The sequence below is a fragment of the Cupressus sempervirens genome, chromosome 9 (genome assembly GCF_028749045.1).
Source record: "Cupressus sempervirens isolate cs-2001-9-10 chromosome 9, ASM2874904v1, whole genome shotgun sequence".
In the NCBI taxonomy this organism is placed as follows: domain Eukaryota; kingdom Viridiplantae; phylum Streptophyta; class Pinopsida; order Cupressales; family Cupressaceae; genus Cupressus; species Cupressus sempervirens.
Genome location: NC_143126.1, coordinates 238,751,758 through 238,773,979, shown reverse-complemented (window position 1 = coordinate 238,773,979; position 22,222 = coordinate 238,751,758). Strand labels below are relative to the sequence as shown.

The 22,222-nt window shown below is 34.2% G+C and overlaps 1 protein-coding gene across 2 annotated transcripts; it reads left to right on the top strand.

The window, feature by feature from the left end:
- Positions 1 to 11,357: 11,357 nt before the first annotated feature.
- LOC149538373 (putative glutathione S-transferase GSTU1) lies at positions 11,358 to 13,388 on the top strand. 2 transcript variants are annotated; one of them, XM_089802805.1, is made up of 2 exons: positions 11,358 to 11,496; positions 11,992 to 13,388. In XM_089802805.1, the coding sequence occupies exon 2, from the start codon at positions 12,227 to 12,229 to the stop codon at positions 12,449 to 12,451; it is 225 nt and encodes a 74-aa protein (XP_089658931.1). In that variant the 5' UTR covers positions 11,358 to 11,496; positions 11,992 to 12,226; the 3' UTR covers positions 12,452 to 13,388. Both variants share the same exon structure in this region, with proteins under 2 accessions (XP_089658931.1, XP_089658932.1).
- The last annotated feature ends 8,834 nt before the right edge of the window (positions 13,389 to 22,222 follow it).

Sequence of the window (22,222 nt, the reverse complement as noted above, 5' to 3'; positions counted from 1 at the left end):
TGTATGACAATGATATTTTTTGCTAAATAATACATGATGATGGATGCTCTTGGAGGTTGGGTTTTTCCCTCAATGAGGGTTTCCCAGGGTATATCTTGTGTCACAATCTTGTGGGTATGTTGTCTATTCTCTTGCATGTGGATTTTAATTCCGTGTTTATTTCATATTTATCATGAGTTATGTGAAAACAGTTATATTCTTTGTTGCCAAGTTTTCCTTACAAGTGGTATCAGAGCTATGGTTTTATTAATGTAACCCTAGATTGAATCCATGGGAATGCATGAAAGGATAAAAGAAAGGGCAAGATATATGAGTTTTTATTGCAGATCTAAGGGCTTTGGATTTGCTGTTATGATGGGATGTTAAAAGATTTGGGCATGTGAAATTGTTGAACAAAAGAGTTTTTCGGATGTTTCATTTAAATGAGGGTTTTTGGGGGTAGCTTGAAGAAATGACCTCCTGGGTAAAAACAAACCTCACCATTGGATTCGGGTCGACATTTTCATAAATTTTGATATATAATATGCCCTAGTTTGGCCATGTTCAGAGGAAATGAAAGAGTTTTTTGGTTTCAGCCCATGATGGCTGTCAAATTTAATCCCATCGGAATTTTCGTCACTGAAAAAAAATAAAAATGAAAAATCGTACTGAAAATGGTAAAAAGACTGTCTTAGTAAAACGGCCATAACTTTCTCTCAGAATATCAAATTTCAGAGTTCTTATAGGCGTTGGAAAGATAATTCAGAGCACTACAATGTGGTATAGGTTTGGTTCTGTGATTTTGAGATTTTGTTAGGTTTTAAAAGCCCTAAATTTAGATGTTATTTATTTTAAGCACGGATTAGGGCATAACTTATGCATACGGATTCGGATTTTGGACTTCGAGTAGTCAACAGAAAGCTCTTGGAGAGCTCTACACATTGGTTTAGATTTGGTGCAGATTTGGCATGATTTATTTGTTGATATATTAATCTGAATAGTTTATAGGTATATTTTGACTATGGTAACATTGTGAGTTTATGGCATTGGAGATTTAAGTTTTGATGTCATTGTATACTCAGTTCATATTCAGATTGGTCTCATGATGATATGGTTATCAGTATTTTGTTTGGATATGCATGATGACTTGTGGAGTCTACAAGTTGTGTAGTGTTGTAAGCAGTCTATACTTACAGGTTGCATTTATAGCTTGGTTATGGGTTGTCTTTGCCCATTGATCTTTCATTATTGATGCATATTCAGATTGGTGGCTTGGATTTGGGTTGTCTATGCCCTAAGTTATATGATTTGCTGAGTATTTCTTCATGTAGAAGGGATGAGATGTTGTTACCAGGTACAGTCATGGTGGAGGATTGTGGTTGACTATGCTGACAGGTTGGACACTTTGAGAGCCAAATGCTCGGTTCATGGATGTGATCATGGTGTCATGGATTTTGGCATGACATGATTGGTTATACAGGTACATCCTTGATGTTCATTAGCTTGGATTTTCTGACTTGATTATGGTGGTATATCTTCTTGGTTGAGGATCATGGTTATTTGGTTTCTTTTTAAGGAGCTCATGATGTGCACTTTGAGTTCTTTGATAGTTTGATGCCTTGGTTGATTCTCATGGTTAGAGGATGGTTTTTCATCATGATGTCATGGATAGCTTGAATACACGATTTAGTGGGAGCTTGTGACAGTGATGGGGTGACAGTGCAGGATTAGTTCCTGGTTTGATTTGGATCTTCATATAGGAGATGGATTTTATGATGCCATAGGTGACTTGGTACCATAGTTGAGTGGGAGTTGTTGGCATTGATATATTTATTGAGTGTTTTTAGATGTTGGAGGTTTGACTTAGATCTTGTTGCTGCAAAAGCGTCTTTGACATTTGCATGGTGCACTTGTTATCTTCATGCTGTTTGAAGATGGTTAGATCTTGAGGACTCATGGAGTTCTTGGTTATCTTCATGGTGTTTGGAGATGGTTCTTCCTAGTATGTGGAGATGATTTTTTTTCATGGTGTATGGAGATGGTTGCATCTTGAGGACTCGCAGGGTTCTTGGCAAAGCTGTGGTTTATGATTTTATTTGGCATGTTATCCTTGGTATGAGGATGGTTTCATTATTATGTCATGGTATACTCTTGATACACGTTTAGAGTCGTGACATGTTATGATATGTTCATGTGGAGCATGTTATCTCTTTGGTTGAGATGGTAAGATCATGTTGTCATGTTTATGTTCCTAAGGCCATGGTTGGAACTTTGACATTGATCTTGGTTTAGTTTCTTGGTATTGAGTACACTGATCATAAGCTGGATACTTCATGATATTGCTATGTTGCATTTGGAGTTGGCATGAATTGATTGGTTATAGGTGCTCATGGATACTTAGAGACGGTGGTGACGTTGATTTCTCTTAGATTAGAGAAGTATTTGTTGGGATGGTTGATGGTTTCAGCAGGAAGTCCGAGGGGTAGTCACTTGATATGGACTTGAGAGGAGATTATTCTTAGATGAGTCTTGGTTGGAGACTTGGGTATCTTGATGAGCATTCTCATTCCCCACTCTTGGTCTACTTGGCGGTTTGCTACTTGAGAGGTATAACCCATTATTTTCTCTTAGTTGCATTATATTTATGCTTGTCTTTCATGGGTATGGATCTTGAGCTATGGTACATGAGTTAGTTTTGGAGGGTTCATTTGAGAGATGGTTAAGCATTGGTTATCTCCATGTGCATATGTTGTTATGCTGGTTGAGTTTGGGAGATGGTTTTATATTGGGCATATTCCTTGGATTAGGAATGGTTATTCCTTGGTTTAGGAATGGTTTATTGAGTTTGATCTTCTTGTGAGAGGCTTACATCCATGATTAGTTATATGGTATGGTTTGGGTGTTGTTGAGGCTTCTTGTTGGAGTTTTATGGAGGAGATCATACTTGCACAGTTTACATCTAGAGGTGTGTGTAGAAGGACATGATACAGGTTATGATTTGCATGGTTTCTCTGGTCTTGGTTGTTCAGTTTTGCCTACATTGTATTTGAGATTGGTTGGAGATTGTGATACTGGTTTGTGCTCATGTATGTCATGTGAGAGATGACATGGTTATTTCTTTCTCTTTCCTCTGTTGCTTGTGGAGAACTTGGGAGAGCATTGGAGACTTGTTATGAGAGTTTTTCTTGCAGGATATCAGTTTATGTATTGTGGATGTCCTTGATACTACATGGATTCACTTCTTTGAGATGTTGTGAGTGCATTGGTTATAGATTTGACATTATCTTTTGCAGTGGGAGCTTCTTGGTATATATGTGGCAGGTATTGCTCTTGAGGCTTATGATTGCAGGTTATAGATTGGATATGTCGGTGATATAAGATTCACTTGTTATACCTTTGAGGTATGGATAGTTGGATGGGTTTGACACTTTGTTGTGGGTGCTATTTCAGCTATGGATATTTTGACAACTACGGATACATGTGATTACCTTTGGATTAGGTATTTTGTGCTTGATATTTCAGTTGGTACAGAATTTTATGATCTTCTAATGTGATAGGTTGGGTGGTTTTCTCTTTGGATGGCTTCTATGTATTTTCAGTGAGAGTGGCATAATAGGAGGTGAGATCATTTATGTTCGAGATGCTGGATACTTTAATTTTGTCGTGGGTACCAGGATGGAGCACTTGGTGTATTTTGATCCATGATGGTGAATGTGCTAGGAGGGATTGTTCCCTTGTTCATTTATGTGGCTAAAGATTGACCCAATGCAATGTATACAACAAGTGGGAGATTTTTGAGATAATGGGTGTTGCACACATTGCATAATATTGTTATTTTATTATTTTATTTTATTATGTAATGTTGTGCCTAGATGGATGTGCAACATGTAAAGATTCCCATGAAATATTCTTGATGAGTTGTATTATAACATTGTGAAAATGTTTTATGTAATTATTTAATATTGGGGAAAAGAATTAAATGCCCAATATTAAATGTGGGGTCAGTGGGTTAGGTAGCACATGGTTTTAGCACATGGTTTATGTAATACCACTTGGTGGTTTTGTGGGACTTGCTACTATATAAGCAGCCACAAGGGTAGTTGTTGTAGAGAGAGTCACAAGGAGAAGACAAAAGGCAAGAGTTGAGCGGGACAAGGCTTGACAGGTTAGCCAAGGGAGCATTTGTGAAGGTTGAAAGCATGGCATGGGATGTGTGGATTCATGCTTGTTCACATAGTTTGCTCAGTTATGGCTATGGCCATGGAGGCTTCCATGGTTGTATGGCAATGATATTTTTTGCTGAATAATACATGATGATGGATGCTTTTGGAGGCTGGGTTTTTCCCTCAATGAGGGTTTCCCAAGGTATATCTTGTGTCACAATCTTGTGGGTATGTTTTCTATTCTCTTGCATGTGGATTTTAATTCCGTGTTTATTTTAGATCTATCATGGGTTATGTGGAAACGGTTATATTCTTTGTTGCCATGTTTCCTTACAAGCTTATGAATTGGCTCTATTTATATGATATTGCATTCATCTCTCACATCACTATACTAGAACTCATTACTGGCAAGAAACTGTTACAAAGTTTAGTTGTCCATTTCAGTGGTATTGATCTGTCACAGCACTATACTGGAATTCATTAGTGAGCACATATTGACTATTTTGCTAAACAGATTTGAAACAAACAGTATGTATGTACACACATGTATGTATGTACGCACGTATGTATGTATTATGTGCATATGTATGTACACACATGTATGTACACATGTATACATACTTGATCTATGCATTGCATTGATCTCTCACAACACTATACTAGAACTCATTACTGAGCACATTTTTACTATTTTGCTAAGCATGTATGTATGTATATGCGTATGTATGTATGTACACACATGTATGTACGTATGTATACAAACTTGATCTATGCATAGTTTAGTCATCCATTTTATTGACATGATTGGCATTGGTCAATACGCAGGATAGTTGTTCATTTCATTGGCATTCACACGATTGGCATGTGAAGTCATTCTATATGGTTAATTGGCTTTGTGTAATGGTATTGCATTGATCTGTCACAACACTATATTGGAAATCATTACTGAGCACATTTTTTCTATTTTGCTAAGCATGTATGTGTGTGTGTGTGTGTATGTATGTGCGTATGTATGTATGTACGTGCATATGTATGTACACATGTATGTACATGTGTATGTATGTATGTATGTGCGTATGTATGTATGTTTGTGCATATGTATGTTCACGCATGTATGTTCGTATGTATGCATACTTGATATATGCATAGTTTAGTCATTCATTTCACTGACATGATTGGCATTGGTCAGTACATAGTTTAGTTGTTCATTTCATTGGCATTCACACGATTGGCATGTGAAATAATTTCAGAGGGTTAGTTGGCTTTGTTTAATGGTATTGCATTGATCTCTCACAACACGTAGTTTATGATCTCGTAAACGTTTGGTATAGTTGTTCATTGCATTGTTAATTAGAGTTATATTTGAACCATACATACGTGGAATACACAAGGAGTGGCAAATGATGAATGCTCAATTGTAGAACTTGAAAGCATATAGAAATGTGATTTGCTAGATGATTGTATAGTTCATGATTCTGTCCTATGTTATATCTATAGTCCTAATTTGCTTGCATATGTTTTTATTTTTTTGTCTTTTTGTCCCTATTTGATTTCCTATGTATGTTCTCCTTGACAAGATTATCACAAGTATTGAGGATTTTTGGTAGATGATTGTATAGTCATGATTTTGTCCCATGTTATATGTATATTCCTAATTTGCTTGGATATTTTTTAAATTTCTTAATTTTTTTTCCACAATTTGGTTTCCTATGTACGTGCTTCTTGACAAGATTGTCAACGGTATTGATAAAGTGTCTTTCTCTTGTATTTTTTTATTGCTCTTGATTTGCTAATATTGCAAGACCACACATGCTGATAAAAAATGAGCTATCTGATGATTGTTTACTATGTTTGTAAATGATCAATATTTCTGATGCCACTCCTTGGTGTATTCCATTAAAAAAAAATCAGGTTTTAATTTTTCAAGCATGTTTAGTTCATATATGCAGGATTGACCATCTAACAATACAAACAGTAATGGAAAGATTGAGCAGCATGAGAGGGTTGCCGTCGAATGTGGGGCATAAGGGCATACATCGTGGATTTCTCAGTGTTTTCGTATGTAACGGTGTGTCGTAGAATGTGGGGCATAAAGGCATACATCGTGGATTTCTTAGTGTTTTTGTGTTTAACGGTGTGTTTTCACACCACCATCAAATCATGGATATTGTTCTATCAAGTTAGCAAGTTTTCATATTGTAGTAATTATGTGAAATTCATTATTAGAATTTCATGATGTTAAAATATGATTTATATGATTAATGATTTTCATGATCTTTTTTTTTAAATTGCATGTAAAATCTATGTTGCCAAAATTCCACATTTTTTAAGAGCAATTATTAACAAAGCATCATTTTTCTTGTTAAAGTTATCATCAAATGTTTAATGTATGTGAATGTAAAATGGTATATTTTTTCCTATATAATATTTCACGTAAAATTTTAGTTGCATATTTTGTTGAATAATTAACTAACTTAATAAATTTATTAAAAGGGAGAGATACATAGAGGGGCAGAGAGTGCGGGATAAGAAGTGGGGACGGAGGGACAGAGGGAGAGAGTGAGAGAGAGAGAGAGAGGAGCTTGTGTGTTCCTGCATCTGTAGAAAGGTGTCTGTTGATGTGTGTTTTATGACTCACCAAACAGTAGAATGAAATACTGAAATATCTTATCCTCTCTTGAATATATATCTATCTATGACCTCATCAAGATCTTCAAATGTCTCCTCCCCAATTGAAAGTATTTTCCAAGTCGAAGATAGCTAGCAAAATCCTTTTGGTCTTTTCCTCCCTCCACAATATCCTTGTGTGCATAAACTCCATTGAAAATGTTCAGTGTTAGAATCAAGTGAGTAGGCCCTTTCAAGCTTGGACGGATAATACTCTCCCCTGGCTCTTTATCTGTTAGGAACTTAATGGTTTCATTCTCTTGTTCACTTCGTGAAATGGAATCCTCTTCCGCAAAATATGGATCCTTAACCTCCTTATCCTTATCCTATTCACCCTGATAGTTATCATTCTTTAGTGAACTCTCTTTGCAAGTTAACTCAACTAGGTACTTCACTTTTGTCATAGTTTTCACCCAACAGGTAAGGATGCTGCCTTCTACAATTTTTTCTAAAGGATCTATATCTAGATCATCAGAAAGCTCCTCTTTCAATATTATTCATGTCAAGCTTGATTCCAGATCACAAATTATACGATGATTTTGGACTCTGCGAGGACAATTTTTCCCATTAATAGGGTCTCTTCATTTTCTCTAGTCAGCAGATAAAATTCCTCATCCTGGGATGGCTCTTTATATGGCGATCTCAAATCCTAAAATCCATGTAACAATTCACTCTTTATGTCAGCAAGGGTTTCCTGCTTTTTATTGGATGTCCATTGCTCCACACTTCTAGCATATTTATCAATATCAAGGGCATTTAACAGATCAGGATATTTTTTGACATGCTCAACAGCCATTTCTTGTGTTTCCTCATCCATATCATCTATATCATGTCAAGCTTCTTCACAATATATGTCCTTAGCCATTTTCTTGGCAAATTCATATGACTTTGGATGAATTTTAGTATCATCCAATGGATCCATAACATGGTTTTCGGATGCTGCTTGTCCATTCCCTCTAACCCTTAAAAAAACCAATAGCATTTATAAAGACAAGCCGCTTCATAGCCTCTACAGTTGGTTGCTATAACTATTACCTGCTCAACAGCTTCATACTTTTCATTTGGAGTAAGGAAATGTTCCAGTGAATGAAGCTTCAATGATAATATTTCTTTGCCAAGACTATATAATGTTGCAACCATGGCCAATGGATTCTGAAGATACCGACCAAGAGCCACAACACGCCTCACAATCCCTCTCTGTGTCAGCAACTAGTCTTAAGAGATGCGAGAATTCTCATATAGTGTAGGCAATAATTCATCTGCATAAACAACATTTATTGTGTCCAATCCTTCTGCCAAATCACGTGGATGAACACAAACACAGGGAGGGATAGAGAGAGGACACAAACACACATATTTAGCGGCTAAGTCACAAGGTTCAAGTTTCAATTCGAGTTCGACAGTTATGAAGTTCGGATGAACTTGACAATAAATTCAATTTGACAATAAATTTGTCTTACACAATTTTTCAAAAATATATAATATATATGATCACAATTTCCAACAATGGGACAAAAAATAACTTCGTACAAATGATTGCATGTATGATTATTTTTTACTTTTCTTTTCTAATAAATAGAATTAAAATAAAAAATAATAATCATTTTATTTATTATTGACTAACAAAATAAAACTGTGAATATTCAAGAATAAAAAATAATAATAATGTAGTCTAATTATAAATAAATTAAATCATAAATATTAATACTTTACTCATTCTAATCCTTGTGTTTCACTAATTAAATAAGATTAAAAAAATTTACATCAAATTCCAATTTCAATTAGAAAATGAACAACCAAACGCAACAAAAAGATATTCCTAGTCATATTCTGTTCCAATTCCAATTTCTAAATTGGCAACCAAACGCAGAATATGGATTTGAAAATTCATCTTCCGTGTCAACCAAACGGTCCAACTATCTTCCTAAAATACATAACCAGGTTTTCGAAAACCTGGTTATCAGATAACCTGGTTATGAGAAAAATTCATCTTCCCCCAACCAAACGGGGCCATATGGCTTTAACAGTTGGCATTACGGATTTTTCTCCTTACATGCAGGCAAGCCATCTGTTGTTTAGTTCAGCCTGCATCCCTATATTTTTAACATGAAATAATAATAAAAGGGAGAAGCATTCCGCACACAAGAGGCGTTTCCATCGATGCATGGTGAAGAATCTCTTAGGGTGGCATGGGCAGCGAGAATCCTGAGCAATGTAGTGAAGAAAAAATTCCATTTGATTTGTGCTTCATAAACTAAGCCCACTTTCTCTCCATCTGACCAAGCGTTATCTGTTCTTGGATCGTCCTCGGCACTAATTGAAATATTCCAAACTAGCCATTCTACATCTCTATAATCTTCCTACGATTACAATCAGATTTACCAGCAAATAGAGCTGCAAATTTACGCCAAAGCGAAGATCACAGTGAACATAAATATAGCCACAAAAGAAATAGAGAGACGAAAAGGGAGAATGTTTATGGAGCACGCCAAGCCTGTAACTGTCTTGTTTAGTTTCTCCGCAGTCCTTAGGAAATATCACTTACGTCAAAGCATGACACGAACATGGTGTGGGTAGAGTTGTACGTGGTTGGTCATCTGGAGTTTCGGACCACGGTCATTTGAAAGGAAAATAGGGTTTTTGATAGCTGTTGAGGTGGATAACCCTCAAAATTTGTTTCCTTATTTAAATATCATCATTAAAGAAGAAATTTCATGTGTCAACGACTTGTTTCCTCCCGATTCGTGTCATAGTGTGTCCAAATTTGTTTGTTTGAAGTAGCATAGTGATTATTGATTTTATAAGAAGAATTGTGCAGAGTAGATAATGGAGGTTAGCATGGTAAAATCAAGACAACTGCCAGAATGAACAGGAGGTACGTTAAAGAAGTTTCAGCTATGGCATCACCTGGTAGAGTGCCCAGAAGGAACACTTCCTATTAGGAGGACTACCCAACAAAACATAATGAGAGTTGGCTTGTTAATATATTTGGACGTAAATTGAGTTGCTATTCTGCTGCCTGAAATCCAAAACGTAAAGATTTTGTTTACTTTGGTGGCCATGCGGTTAGTTAAATGTTATATTTTCTACAAAATACTTCAAATATATCTATTGAAGAGATTATTAGTTCAAAGACACTAGATTTTTACTTTTCATAAATGATTATTTCATTTTGTCTCCTAATTTAACTACTCAATGATGGGCATTATTTTCTCTAATCTTCCTAGTTTTTCAATTGCCAAATAGGATTAGTCCCATTTGTATATGCTGTACCTTAATTGCACTACATATGTACTTCATCATGCAGTAGGATATATTTTCCTTTACTCTATTTTACAGTCTACTAAAACCCGTATTTTATCTCCATCTTCTTATACTGGGTTTTTTGGGTTTTGCCCCTAAAATTCTTATCAATGGCTGACTCATGCTTTGAGTGCTTCATTACTGAGATATCAATTGTAGTTTGTGCCTCCAATGTCTCTACTGTGATGTGGCCAAGTGAAATAAGATTGTACAATTGACTGAATTTGGGAACCAATTCGCTTTCCAGACCTACTTACCTATGTCTTCTGTTCCTTTCTGAAGTTGTTGTAGTCCCACTTGCATTCCTTGTTATTGTAAATTTGATTGTACTTTTGCAGTATGATAAGATAAGTTTAATGTTAAAGCTCTATATCAGCTACTGCAGCATCTAGATTTCGGGTATGGGATGGTGTTGCATTAGAATTGAGTGAATTCTTGAGATGCTTTAAATTATTTAATATTCATTGTACTCGAATTGTTTCTTGTCACTGAAGAAAAAGGTCAAAAGGTAATAAACATCTGCTGCAACTATTTAAACAAGTTTAATGACACTGTAGAGTTGAACCTGGTTTGGGATGTCTTGAATGAGTTATGAGTATTGAGTGAATTTGTGTTCTAATTTTTCTACAGGTATGGGGATATTTTCAATACCCATATATTAGGATGTCCGTGCATTATGATTGCCAGTCTGAAGGCAGCAAGATTGATCTAGTAAATCATGCTCCTACATTCAAGCCCATCTTCCGTAAGACTAAAGAGTGCATGATAGGTCCTTGGGCACTCTTTCACGCCTGTGGCTAAACAGCCACGAAAATGCACTTGCTTTACATTGCTTTTCCTAACTTTCCAAAAAAAAATTCCAAGTCCTCTCCTTCGTAAGGAAGTGCATTTTCGTGGCTGTATAGACGTTGCCCTCTTTCACCATGCATGTCAGAGGAAGCTAGCTTAGAGATCTGTTTTTCGTGAGGCCATCAGAAATATTGTTCCCAACATTGAATGTCCCTCTCCATTCCTGAGAAGATAGTACATCAACACATTCCAAGAGATTAAAAGGGTATGGATTCTATTTATTTTACCACAATCACTTGCGCAATTACTTAATTACTCTGAAATATGTTAGTATGGATAGACATAAGAATCAATGTGTTCACTCTTCTTTGATCTCAATGACTTTCTAATATGTGTGTATAACATTTTCTAAAATGGGTTAAACTAACCGTGCCTACATTACTGCTATTTCCTAGCATTCATTTGAAGCTGTGCTCCTCACAATATTTGGGATGGATGAAACATTAGATAGAGAAGTCTCAAAAAATCATATTTTATTGTGGAGAAAGGATTGGAGTCAATGACATTCAACCTTCTTGGCACCCTCTTCAACAAGGTAATGAAGGTGAAACAAAAATACATTTCAGAATTTTGTGTTTATTCTTTTTTGGGGAAATTAGTGGTTACGGAGTCTGGAACTTCCAACTTGACAGGCCTTTTGATTTGACTGCTACTTTTAGTCTTTGTTAATTACAATCGGCTAGGCTGGTGAGGTTCCTAGCTGCGCAGAAAATAAAAAGTTAGCACATGTAGAATATATATGTGTGTGTCTAATATGCACTAGACAAGAGAAAATTTTAGTTCATCTTTTCTTAAATTGAAGCCCTGAGGAAAACCTATTTAGGCTAAATTTGTCTACAAAGATGTTATTTGTTCACTGTTTATCAATCCGATCATCTGCTCTTTTATGAGCTTTTTATTTAAGAATTCAGAGGTTGTCAGTTGTATATTGGCTATTCAACATAGATGATAATTATCTAGATAAATGTGTTCTACATACCCAATGAATGTCTTAAAATGTTGATCAGTATTGATGTTGTCTCTTGGGCAGCAATGGCAACTTGTACTGCAGATTCCAGCCTGGCTTCACCCATGACTAGGTAAAGACCGAAACCCCTCTTTAACCATTTTATTTATTTTTATTTTAATCCGGTTTAGTGTCCTGCAAGCTAAGTCAGTCTCACTGCCCCAAATCATATAAATTGCTCTTTCCTGTATTGTTCATGCCCATCAGAATTCAATCTCAAGCGTAGTTGTGTGGTTTTAGCTATAAGATTTTAGCTTCAATGGCGAGCGTAGGAAAAGTAACTGGTTTGTTTTGGTGGGCTTTGAGTATTACTGTTGTTTTAATGGTGGGATTGGAGGGGTTGCAGTTTGCTGAGTTCAATGATTTCTTCTATCCCAGTTGGGCAGAGGATCATGTCATGTGTGAAGGGCAAATGCTCAAGCTTAAGCTTGACAACACCTCTGGTATAAGACCAGGCATCCTTTATCTTGTTTCAGAGTTTTAAGAATTTCTCATGAAGTTTTAACAGTTAAGAGCAGATAATTCAGCTTTAGGTAGCCATTGCAATGCACCTTTAATTGCAATAATTAGCTCTAAATGTGTGCCCTGTTTCAAATTGTGATTACGTATACGATTGTCAATTTTGAAGCATTGCATTATGACTTGATGGCTTGCATGCTGGATTGAATGTAGTTGCAATGAAATGGGTAGCCATTGAAGTGTGCCTTCTTACAATCATGAGCGCTAAATGGGAGTCCTGTTTCTAAGTTGAACATGTGATTGTGTGCATATGTTATCGATCTTGAAGTATTGTTTACCTACTTAGACTTGATATCTTGTGTACTGGATTGAAATGTCTCTGCTTAGATGATGAAAAATACGTCTTGACAAGTAGCCCTTTTAGAAGGAAGCCCAATGGGGAATGGAGCAAAACAACAAGATTTGTATGAAACATGGCCTCAGAAGAGCAAGTGAAGATGTTGCTCATAAAAACGATTCCCTTTGCAATGAGCTGTGCCCTTGCTCTCAATCACAAGGCTGTTAAATTCGAGGTTTTGGAGGAGAATTTGCGCACTAAAAGTGAGCTGCTTCTCCAAACAAATCCTGTATACACGCAGGTCCCTGTTCTTCTCCATAACGGAAGATCCATCTCACAGTCTGGACTTAACTACTAAGACGTGCAAGAGAAGACTTATTAAGAGGATGCTCTATTTCATTTTCTGTTTATACTTGAGGATGTCCTGTTTCTTTTTCTTCTTGAGGATACTCTATTTCTGTTTCAACTTGAAGATGCTCTATTTCTGTCGTATCTTTATTTATTTGTGCATCTTGACAAGGGATCATACCTGTGTTTGTGATCATATTTTCTTCCATTTCGCCCATATCTTGTTGGGTATCTGTCTCAGGAGAAATATTGCATTCCTTTTCTATTGTTTGCTAAATCAGTTGCATCTTCCAGAAAATTCTCGACACAGATTTAATAGGTAATGATAATGTTTATCAAATAATTATGGTTTATACCATATTGTCTATGTAGTTAATGAAGACAAGAACATAAGAAACCTAAAACATGAGACCTAAACCACATAATTCAGCAGTGTAGGACCAGGAAACGATAGTGACAAAAAGAGGTCTCTACCTCTGGTAAAGAAGAGGACTCAGCAACAGATGATGAAGATACAGCTGAGCATTTAGAAATTCCACAAGAATGGGTGATTGGGGAAGAAATTAAGAAAGGTGATACTAATACTCACACTAATTACGATGAGAATGCTCTAGTAATTCAACAAGAGGATCCTGTGTCGAGAATTTGCTGGAAGATGTAACTGATTTAGCAAATAATAGAAAAGGAATGCAATATTTCTGCTGAGGCAGATAACCAACAAAATATGGGCGTAATGGAAGAAAATATGATCACAAACACAGGTATGATCCCTTGTCAAGATGCAAAAATACATAAAGATACGACAGAAATAGAGCATCTTCAAGTTGAAACAGAAATAGAGTATCCTCAAGAAGAAAAAGAAACAGGACATCCTCAAGCATAAACAGAAAATGAAATAGAGCATCCTCTTAATAAGTCTTATCTTGCACGTCTTAGTAGTTAAGTCCCTATTGGCCATATAAACCTTATTGCCCTAACAATATAATATGATTTAAATCCGGTTGCGACAAAAACTCGTAAAATCACTCAAGTTTTTCAAGAACAGGGTATACCACCTATTCCAATGCACAGTTATGGTAGGGCATCACTCAACTCCATGTAAGTCTTTTGCGTGCAATCTATTTATGGTTATACAAAGTTCTTATTTTTAAAATAATTTTTCTCATAATTAAGTAATTTGTTATGTTGATGAATCATAATTGTAGGATATCACATAAGAGTAACAATCAATTTCCTCTGTCCACCTTGTCCACCTGCTTTCTTTCTTTCTGATGATCAACTATTTCTAACCTAAGTGATTGATTTTCAAACCAAGTGATCTATTATGAGAATTCAAAGACATTTAGAATCATTTCTAACCTAAGTGATTGATTTTCAAACCAAGTGATCTATTATGAAAATTCAAAGACATTTAGAATTATTGATCTATTATGAGAATTCAAAGACATTTAGAATTATTGGTTTTAGAGCAAGGCTAGTTAAATTGTTTATCTTGGTGCCCCTTTTAATTAGTTTTAGTTGGTAGTTAGGTTATGATATTATTAGTTGCTATATAGTTAATATTTTTGTATAAATATTTTAATAATTGTAAATTTAGTTGTTATAACTATGTTTTTTACAAATGCTCTAATAGTTGTGTACTATTGAATCAATGGGGTTGCACAATTTTTCTAATTTTTTTTTTCCATCTACAAGAAATATAAATGAATTAATATTAACACACTTGATAATACTTTAGTACTATTTTGATTGCTAAAATGCAATGGATGGATTATTTGACATGGAAAGAAATATTGAACAATATTGCTTCCTTTATCATTTAAAATTTAGTTAGACTTGATCTACAACTTATCATTTGAGATCTCTCTCTACTCTTTATCATCACTAATCATAAATCACAAAATGTGATAAACATTGTTGATGAAAAGTAATATTGACATTATTGACGATAAACATTTACGAACTAACAGATCTAATAATAACAAAATGATAATCTCTTGGTTGAGAAAATTCCATTACAATACTTTTGTCTTGTTTTCAATAAAAGCCCTCCTAGGGTAATAACCATGTTTTACTATTATGATGAGCAAGAAACTGCATTAAAAATAGTTAAAGCTATGAGCACTTGGTGCATAGATTGGTCCAAGAGTTTCTATCAAATAAGAACCATAACTGATGAACATTAAAGTTAAAAAAGTTTTCTTCCTTTTCATATCTAATATTTACAAAACTCTTTCTTGAAACTTTGATTGACAAAAAATTTATTATAAATTTATATTATGGTTTTATCCACTTTCTCTCTTAAGGACACACAACCTACTTGTGAATGGTGGAGCACTCTTTGTTCCCACTTGTGAATTTGTCACCATCTTTCCTAATTTCCAAGTCCTACCTACCCGCCTGACATTTTTTATGCCCTTGTATACAAAGGGTATGCAAAAATTTGTAGACAAGAAATCAGATAGTAGCTTTTAGAAGAAAAAAAATAGCGCACTAAATAATGACAAATGTTTTACATTTGACTAAAATTGTGATCAATTATGTGCCATTTAGTTATGTGAAGTTAGTGAAGAAAGTAAAGTTTCTAATTTACTTTTCCAAATTAGGGATTTAAGTTAGGGTTTCTTCTATTGTGCATCCTATTCACTTTGATCGATCAAATTGTATTCTTTTTAATAAGTGCATCTTTACTACCAATTATGATTAACTTTTAAATATAGTCGTTGAAATTGTTATGGGATGAAAATCATTGTGATAGTGCAAAAGAATTATATTTGTACATAATTGGCAAATTATCCACTTTCACTAAGAATTTGGAGAAAAACTTCTTGACATCATAGCTAAAGGCAACATGCAATGGAAGGCCATCCGAGGGTCAAGGTTGTTGACTCAGATGTGAGTTTGGGTCAAGATTTACATCTGGGGGTCATAACTTTTGACTCAAAAGTGGGTTTTGGCTGAATTTTATAGGTAGTTGCAATAGGAGGAGTTATTTGGATTATCGATCAAGCTCAGCTTGATAGGTGGCTATTTTGACATTTTTTCGGGAGCCTGAAATCTTGTCTTGACCTCCGAATGTGGCTTTTTGTGTTTTTTCCAAAAAAAATTTAAAGTTGTTTTTATAATAAATTTGAAATCGTATTTTCTGATTTTATTGATTAGTTGGCAATTCATCTTGCTTTAGTTAGGGGCTTTTCTTGGGAAAAATCGGGGTTCATAGAATGGGTTTTAAAAATGACCAAAAATGGAAAAATCCATTTTCCCAAAAATCTACCAAATATGGTAATTTTTGGAAATGTAATAAGTAGGTGTTTGTTTTCATTGTAGATGCAGAGTAGACTTGTGGAAGTTTTAATAAAGAGTTATGGTATTTTGAAACATCTATCTTGTGTCATTTATGAAATATTCTTTAACGAGATTTGGTTACATCAACATGATGTATGGAATTCTTTTCATTTACATGGTGCAACTCATTGTTTATCTACCATTCATGTGAAATAATTTCAATGATGGAACAATCCCAACACTACAACTTATTATTCCCCTCTTCTACAATTATTTTTACCCTGCTTCACACAAACACTCTATATGTAATTACTAAGTAAAAATAGTATGGGACATTAATTTTCCCTTTGCTTCAATGATTTTGTGAACATATTTTGTAAATCCTTTCTAAAATGCTAAATTAATCCTCAATTTTTTTTAAGTAACATCAATAAGGGTTATCCACTTTTAGTCACTTTACCTTTGACTAAATTGTGATAGTAAAATTAGTGAAGAGAGTAAATTTTATAATATTCTTTTTCAACTTAGAGATGTAATTTAGGGATTATATTAAAAAATTTAAACGTAATATTTAAATATTTTTTTTTGCCATTGGAATGAGGAGACATTCATAATGGATGCAAATTCACCATTAGGTTGTTAAAAATATTAATAGTCATGGTCTTCCGAATATTTTTTCCATTTAATATGCAATCTTATCATTTTGGGAAATGAAAATTTATATCTCAATCTTTGTGGGATAAATGGGTTCAGAGTGAGGCAAATGCATGATCTTTGTTTACATACACACCTCCACCTAAAGTAGTAGGAATCACAATGTCTGCATCCAATATTCAAACAAAAAAAAGGTTACTTAGATTTGTCTCTTTCTTTCAAGAGTTTGATTCCAATCTATATCAAGAAAAAGCATAAAATTTAGTTTGGGTTTATGAAAAATAATCTTAAGGTTATAGAAAATCAATATCTTGGTGAAAAGGTAAATCGTAGGTGTAAAAGGTGTACAACTTTTTCTATGAACATTGGTCTAGAATGAACATTTCTTATTATGACCTAATTCAACAATTTCAAGAAGTCACATTGATGGTGATATAGACCTTTATTGAAGAGCATAATGTATGAGGGCAACATTTTTATTTAATTTTGTTTCCTATCTTTTTTACGGTGGAAATTTGACGTAGTTATGTCATTTTCCAAGTTCTATTGAGTTGTGTATGCCCATGTTGCATCTACATCATGCTCACAGTGGTGGAATTTTTCTTAGATTTGATCGATTATCTTTTCCATGTAATATAATAATATAGTGGTTTACATCACAAATCTCATACTAAAAAAATAAAGAAAAATATCCCAATTGTTTAATGTTCCCTTTTTTAAAATGTTCTATGACAAACTAAGTTCTAGAGGTTATACATTTCCATATTGTAATAAAAACTTGTCTTTGTATCAAAACTATACAAACTTCAAGGCTATTTTAGGTACTCTGGTGCCAATAGTTCATTAAGATTTTATTTTATAATTATTAGAATTATTTTTATTAAAATAAATGATATTATCTTTTAACTCTTGAAAGTTATTACTTATGGACTTAATTTATATTTAAAATACTTTTGCCACATTAAGAGAACAAGCTACACACCTACTTTTAAAGTACTAATTGTTAAATTGCTTACTTTCTTCAATTCATGAAAATTATGGTCACTTATGAATTATAACATTTCACCTTATAAGGAACAAGAGAATAAATAATTATATCTTTTCATGGATGTGCTATGCTTTTTTAGGACTCACAAAAGCTATGACTCTATTTGATGCTACTATGTGGTAGATTACTTTCTATAACAATACATATTTGTAGGCCTACATTTTTTAAAACTTGTTATTATGCAAATCTTCATTTATGATTTGAAATTAAATACCTATCACCGTCCCCCTTGTACCTCTTTTCAGTCCAAGTGCTAGTTTTAATTCTTAGACATTAAATTTGTGGCAAGTGGGGGGAATGGTGGCATATTGTGGAGAGAGGTGGGGAGATCTGTGCAAAGTAGTGTATGGGGCATTTGGAGTCTATGACATTGTCTTTTATCAGCTTATCACTAAGGGTGCCATTTTAGGTGACCATTCACAAATTTAGCATTTGAGTCACATTGCATTGCATATCTTGCAAATCATGTTGGCTATTAGATCCACCAAGTAAAGTTGAAATTTCTATTTCTTATGCCCAATAAGTAGATCTATTTTTTTCCACTCTTAGAGCTTCATACCAAGTTAATTAGTGTAATTTTTTCTAAAGTACTATTTTAATTTCTTAAGGGAAAGGAACTAATTGTACCACCTTTGTGACATATGGTTGTTTCCACTTTTGATTTGATTTTAAGAAATAATAATAAGACTTTCAAAGAAATAAAAATAGAATTGTGAAATCTTTAACAAATATTGTATATGACTTCTTCGCAAAAAAATGAGTAGGATTTCAAATAAACAAAAGTTTAAGTCTTAAAAGACTTATGTTTCATTCCCTAAACTCATTCTGAATCAAATAATGAAGCTTCTAACTCTTTATATCCCTAAAAAGAAATCATTTTCAGCTATCTCTTGCCTTCAACGTTTGGACAAAATGATTGACAAGTAATCCTTGGGGAAGTCTCCATTAGTGACAACTTCATATATCAAATGAAGCGAATAATGAACTCCAAACTATCTCCATATAGGTCACATGCTTAAAATAAATAGTGTTTCAAGAAAAAGTGACTCTCAATTTTGTACAAATGTTTTTGATTATTGTTCCTCATCATGATTAAACATGAAGTATGATCCAAAATGTTTGTAAAATTAAATAAGTTCATGTATATTTATCATCTAATTTTCCTAAAAGAAGAGAGCTTCTAGTTTTGGCAGCATTCCAAAGGCTGGAGGAATGGAGTCGCTGAAAGCATTGTACGATAAGTTTAATTCTCTTCACTCACTCAATTTGGAGATACCAGCAAGCAACACTACAAAGAAGTGGTTACTGGACAAATCAAGCTTCCACAAACACTTAGAATGTAATAGGCTAGTTGGGAAAAGACCATTAAAATCATTGTCCTCAACAATGAAGGTGGTAAGATTAGAAAGGGTGCATATAGAAGAAGTTAAGTTGCCAGAAAATAATGCATGAATAAGATCAATAGCCATAATGATGTTGAATTTATCACAAGAGATTCCTTTCCAAGAACATGGACTTTTGTGAGACACATCCCAGTTGTTCAGAGCACTAAAAGAAATCAGCCACTCTCCCTTTTTTATTTTAGATATTATTATCTTGTCTTGTGTGAGAGAAGTACAATACTAGAGAAGTAAGATAAAAGTTGAGAGAACATATAGAAAGAAAATGAAATCAAGGCAGAGCATGATTACCAGATAGAGTTCAATTAATAAAATTTATCTCATAGAAATAAACACAAGCTCTTCCAAGTTTAATGGAGAACATGGTAATTTAATAGAAATCTCCAATATTTGAGTGGTGGGTATGTGCAAGATCAAGTGTGCCAAAAAGTGGCAATGTGAAAAAAGTGGAGTTTGAAAACATCTAAAAGCGTTTCAAAATTTGCTATGGCTTTTTCCCACCCATCTTGATACTAAGGCTAAAATTTTTGGGCCAAGCCTATTGAGGTATCCGATCGGTAATCAGGTATCCGATCAACTATCAGATACTCGATCTATTATCAGGTATCCAATATCATATCAAGTATCCAATATGAAATTAGATACCTAAAACCTACAACATAGATTTTTTTTAAAAACTCGAGAGCTATTTTGCATTGTGTTTTTTGGGGTTTTATTGTTGTGCTCCATTTTGGGTATTAGATTTCTGAATGAGTATCAAATAAAGGCAATTTTTTTGTGTCTTTTTATGATTTGAATGAATATTATTATAAATTAGTTATTTTAAATAGATTTTGATAAAGATTAGGTTTTTTTAGTTGAAATTGTTGAAATTTAGGTTGTTTTTAATAGAAATTATGTTTTCCAAATTAATAGGTATGGCTAACCCAAATGATGATACAGAGCCAGGAAATAATGTTCCTCATAACCCTCCACCAAATGATCTAGTACCCCCTCATAATTGTCCACCAAATGATCCCCTACAGCCTCAAAACCATCCTTGAATTAAAGATTTGATATTTGGAAATCTCACCGAACTAAGGGTTTTGCATACCACATATAACAATGTACCCACATTGGCTCCCATGTTATCCATGTTAAACAACATAGTGGATAAAGTTGAAACACTTACCAATGAAACAAATATTGAACTCTTCACTAGCATGAGCAAATGCATGCCATGTTTGATGATGGGTTGGACTATGATGAGGTTGCGGCCCTAAATATAACTAAAGATGATATAGTTAGCCTTTTTGCAAACCCAAAAATTGGTAAACTAGTAGATCGCACAAAGCCCAAATTATCAATGAAATGGTGTACAAATGAGGCTATACGTACAAAATTTTGGGATCGTTGGTGGATGGTTTTTGACAACCCTACACATAGCAATTTAGAGGTACCATTCTATTTCATTAAAAAAATGTATGCCAAATTTGTGTTGCACCTCAAGGTGAACTATTGGAGCATGAGGCCCAACGTGGATGTAGAAGGAGGAGCTCCTCAAAATAGACCCTTTGCCTAGTGGAAGAAAGCTCGCACTTTTGTCCTCCCTACTAATGTCACCCCCCCTCCCTGAGTGCAGCATCCTAATATCATTATAGAGGCTAGCTCTTAAGCTATTAGAGAAATTCATAGATCAAGTAGCCTATTGATTACCCAAGCTAGATTAGTGTTGCCTCCCTATGTTGATGATGTTGGCGCGAGTTCATCATTGATGAGCTCATCACATGTTTGTGCAGCCCATACTTGCATAATATGCAAGAATATTTGTTTGGGTCTCATAGATGATCTTAATAAGTATCGATTTGTATTTGAGGAGGATGATATACCAAACATGCTTACTAAGACTACACACCTTGACATGAGAGAGGAGGGGCATGCAGAGGCATGTCATCCTACTATGCTGATATGTGTATACATTTTTTTGTTACAACATATGTGATTTAGAGATAATCTTTATAATAGAGAAATTTTAACCCATACTGAATTATACATGTATGTGATCTTCTTTCATGTTTAGTTGATGACTAAGGAGGACACTCTTGGCTATTTTATTTGGTCAAGTAAGATATCTACGATGTATTAAGTTGTGTTCTTATTATTTTTCTATATGATATTAGAGATTATATGGTTTCTAATCTTTATTTTCTCTTGTAGGTATCACCTGTCAGTGGGGGGCAGAGTGCGGGGGTGAGGAACAACCCATTGATGAGGGAAAGGTAATTAGGTGCTTGTAAAGTGATTAAATATCAATGCATTCTTGTAAGATGTTTGTGGTAATGAAATTTAATTACATTCTTTATTGTATAGGGTGTGGCTACTAGTGATGAGTCTAGGTAGATTCAACATCGTAGACCCTTTAGCATTTCCATTCACAATGAGAACCCCATTGTATGTATAAGTATCATTTATTTGTTATTTTCCTTATTATCATAAATAAATTGAAAACTGATTTCCATGATATTAACAACTAGTATTTTGTATCCCATAAGAAACACCCAGTGCATAAGAGGCTAGATGCCAGAGTTTTGTATCTTTTCTTAAACAACCATTATATCCAGAGGAGGAGTCGACAAAGGTAAGTTGTAGTTTGAATTCTGGATTATATGTTATAAATTTAGTATGCTATAATTTACAATGTTATAGTTTAAGTTGTTGATTCATCTAATAAACATACTTGAACAT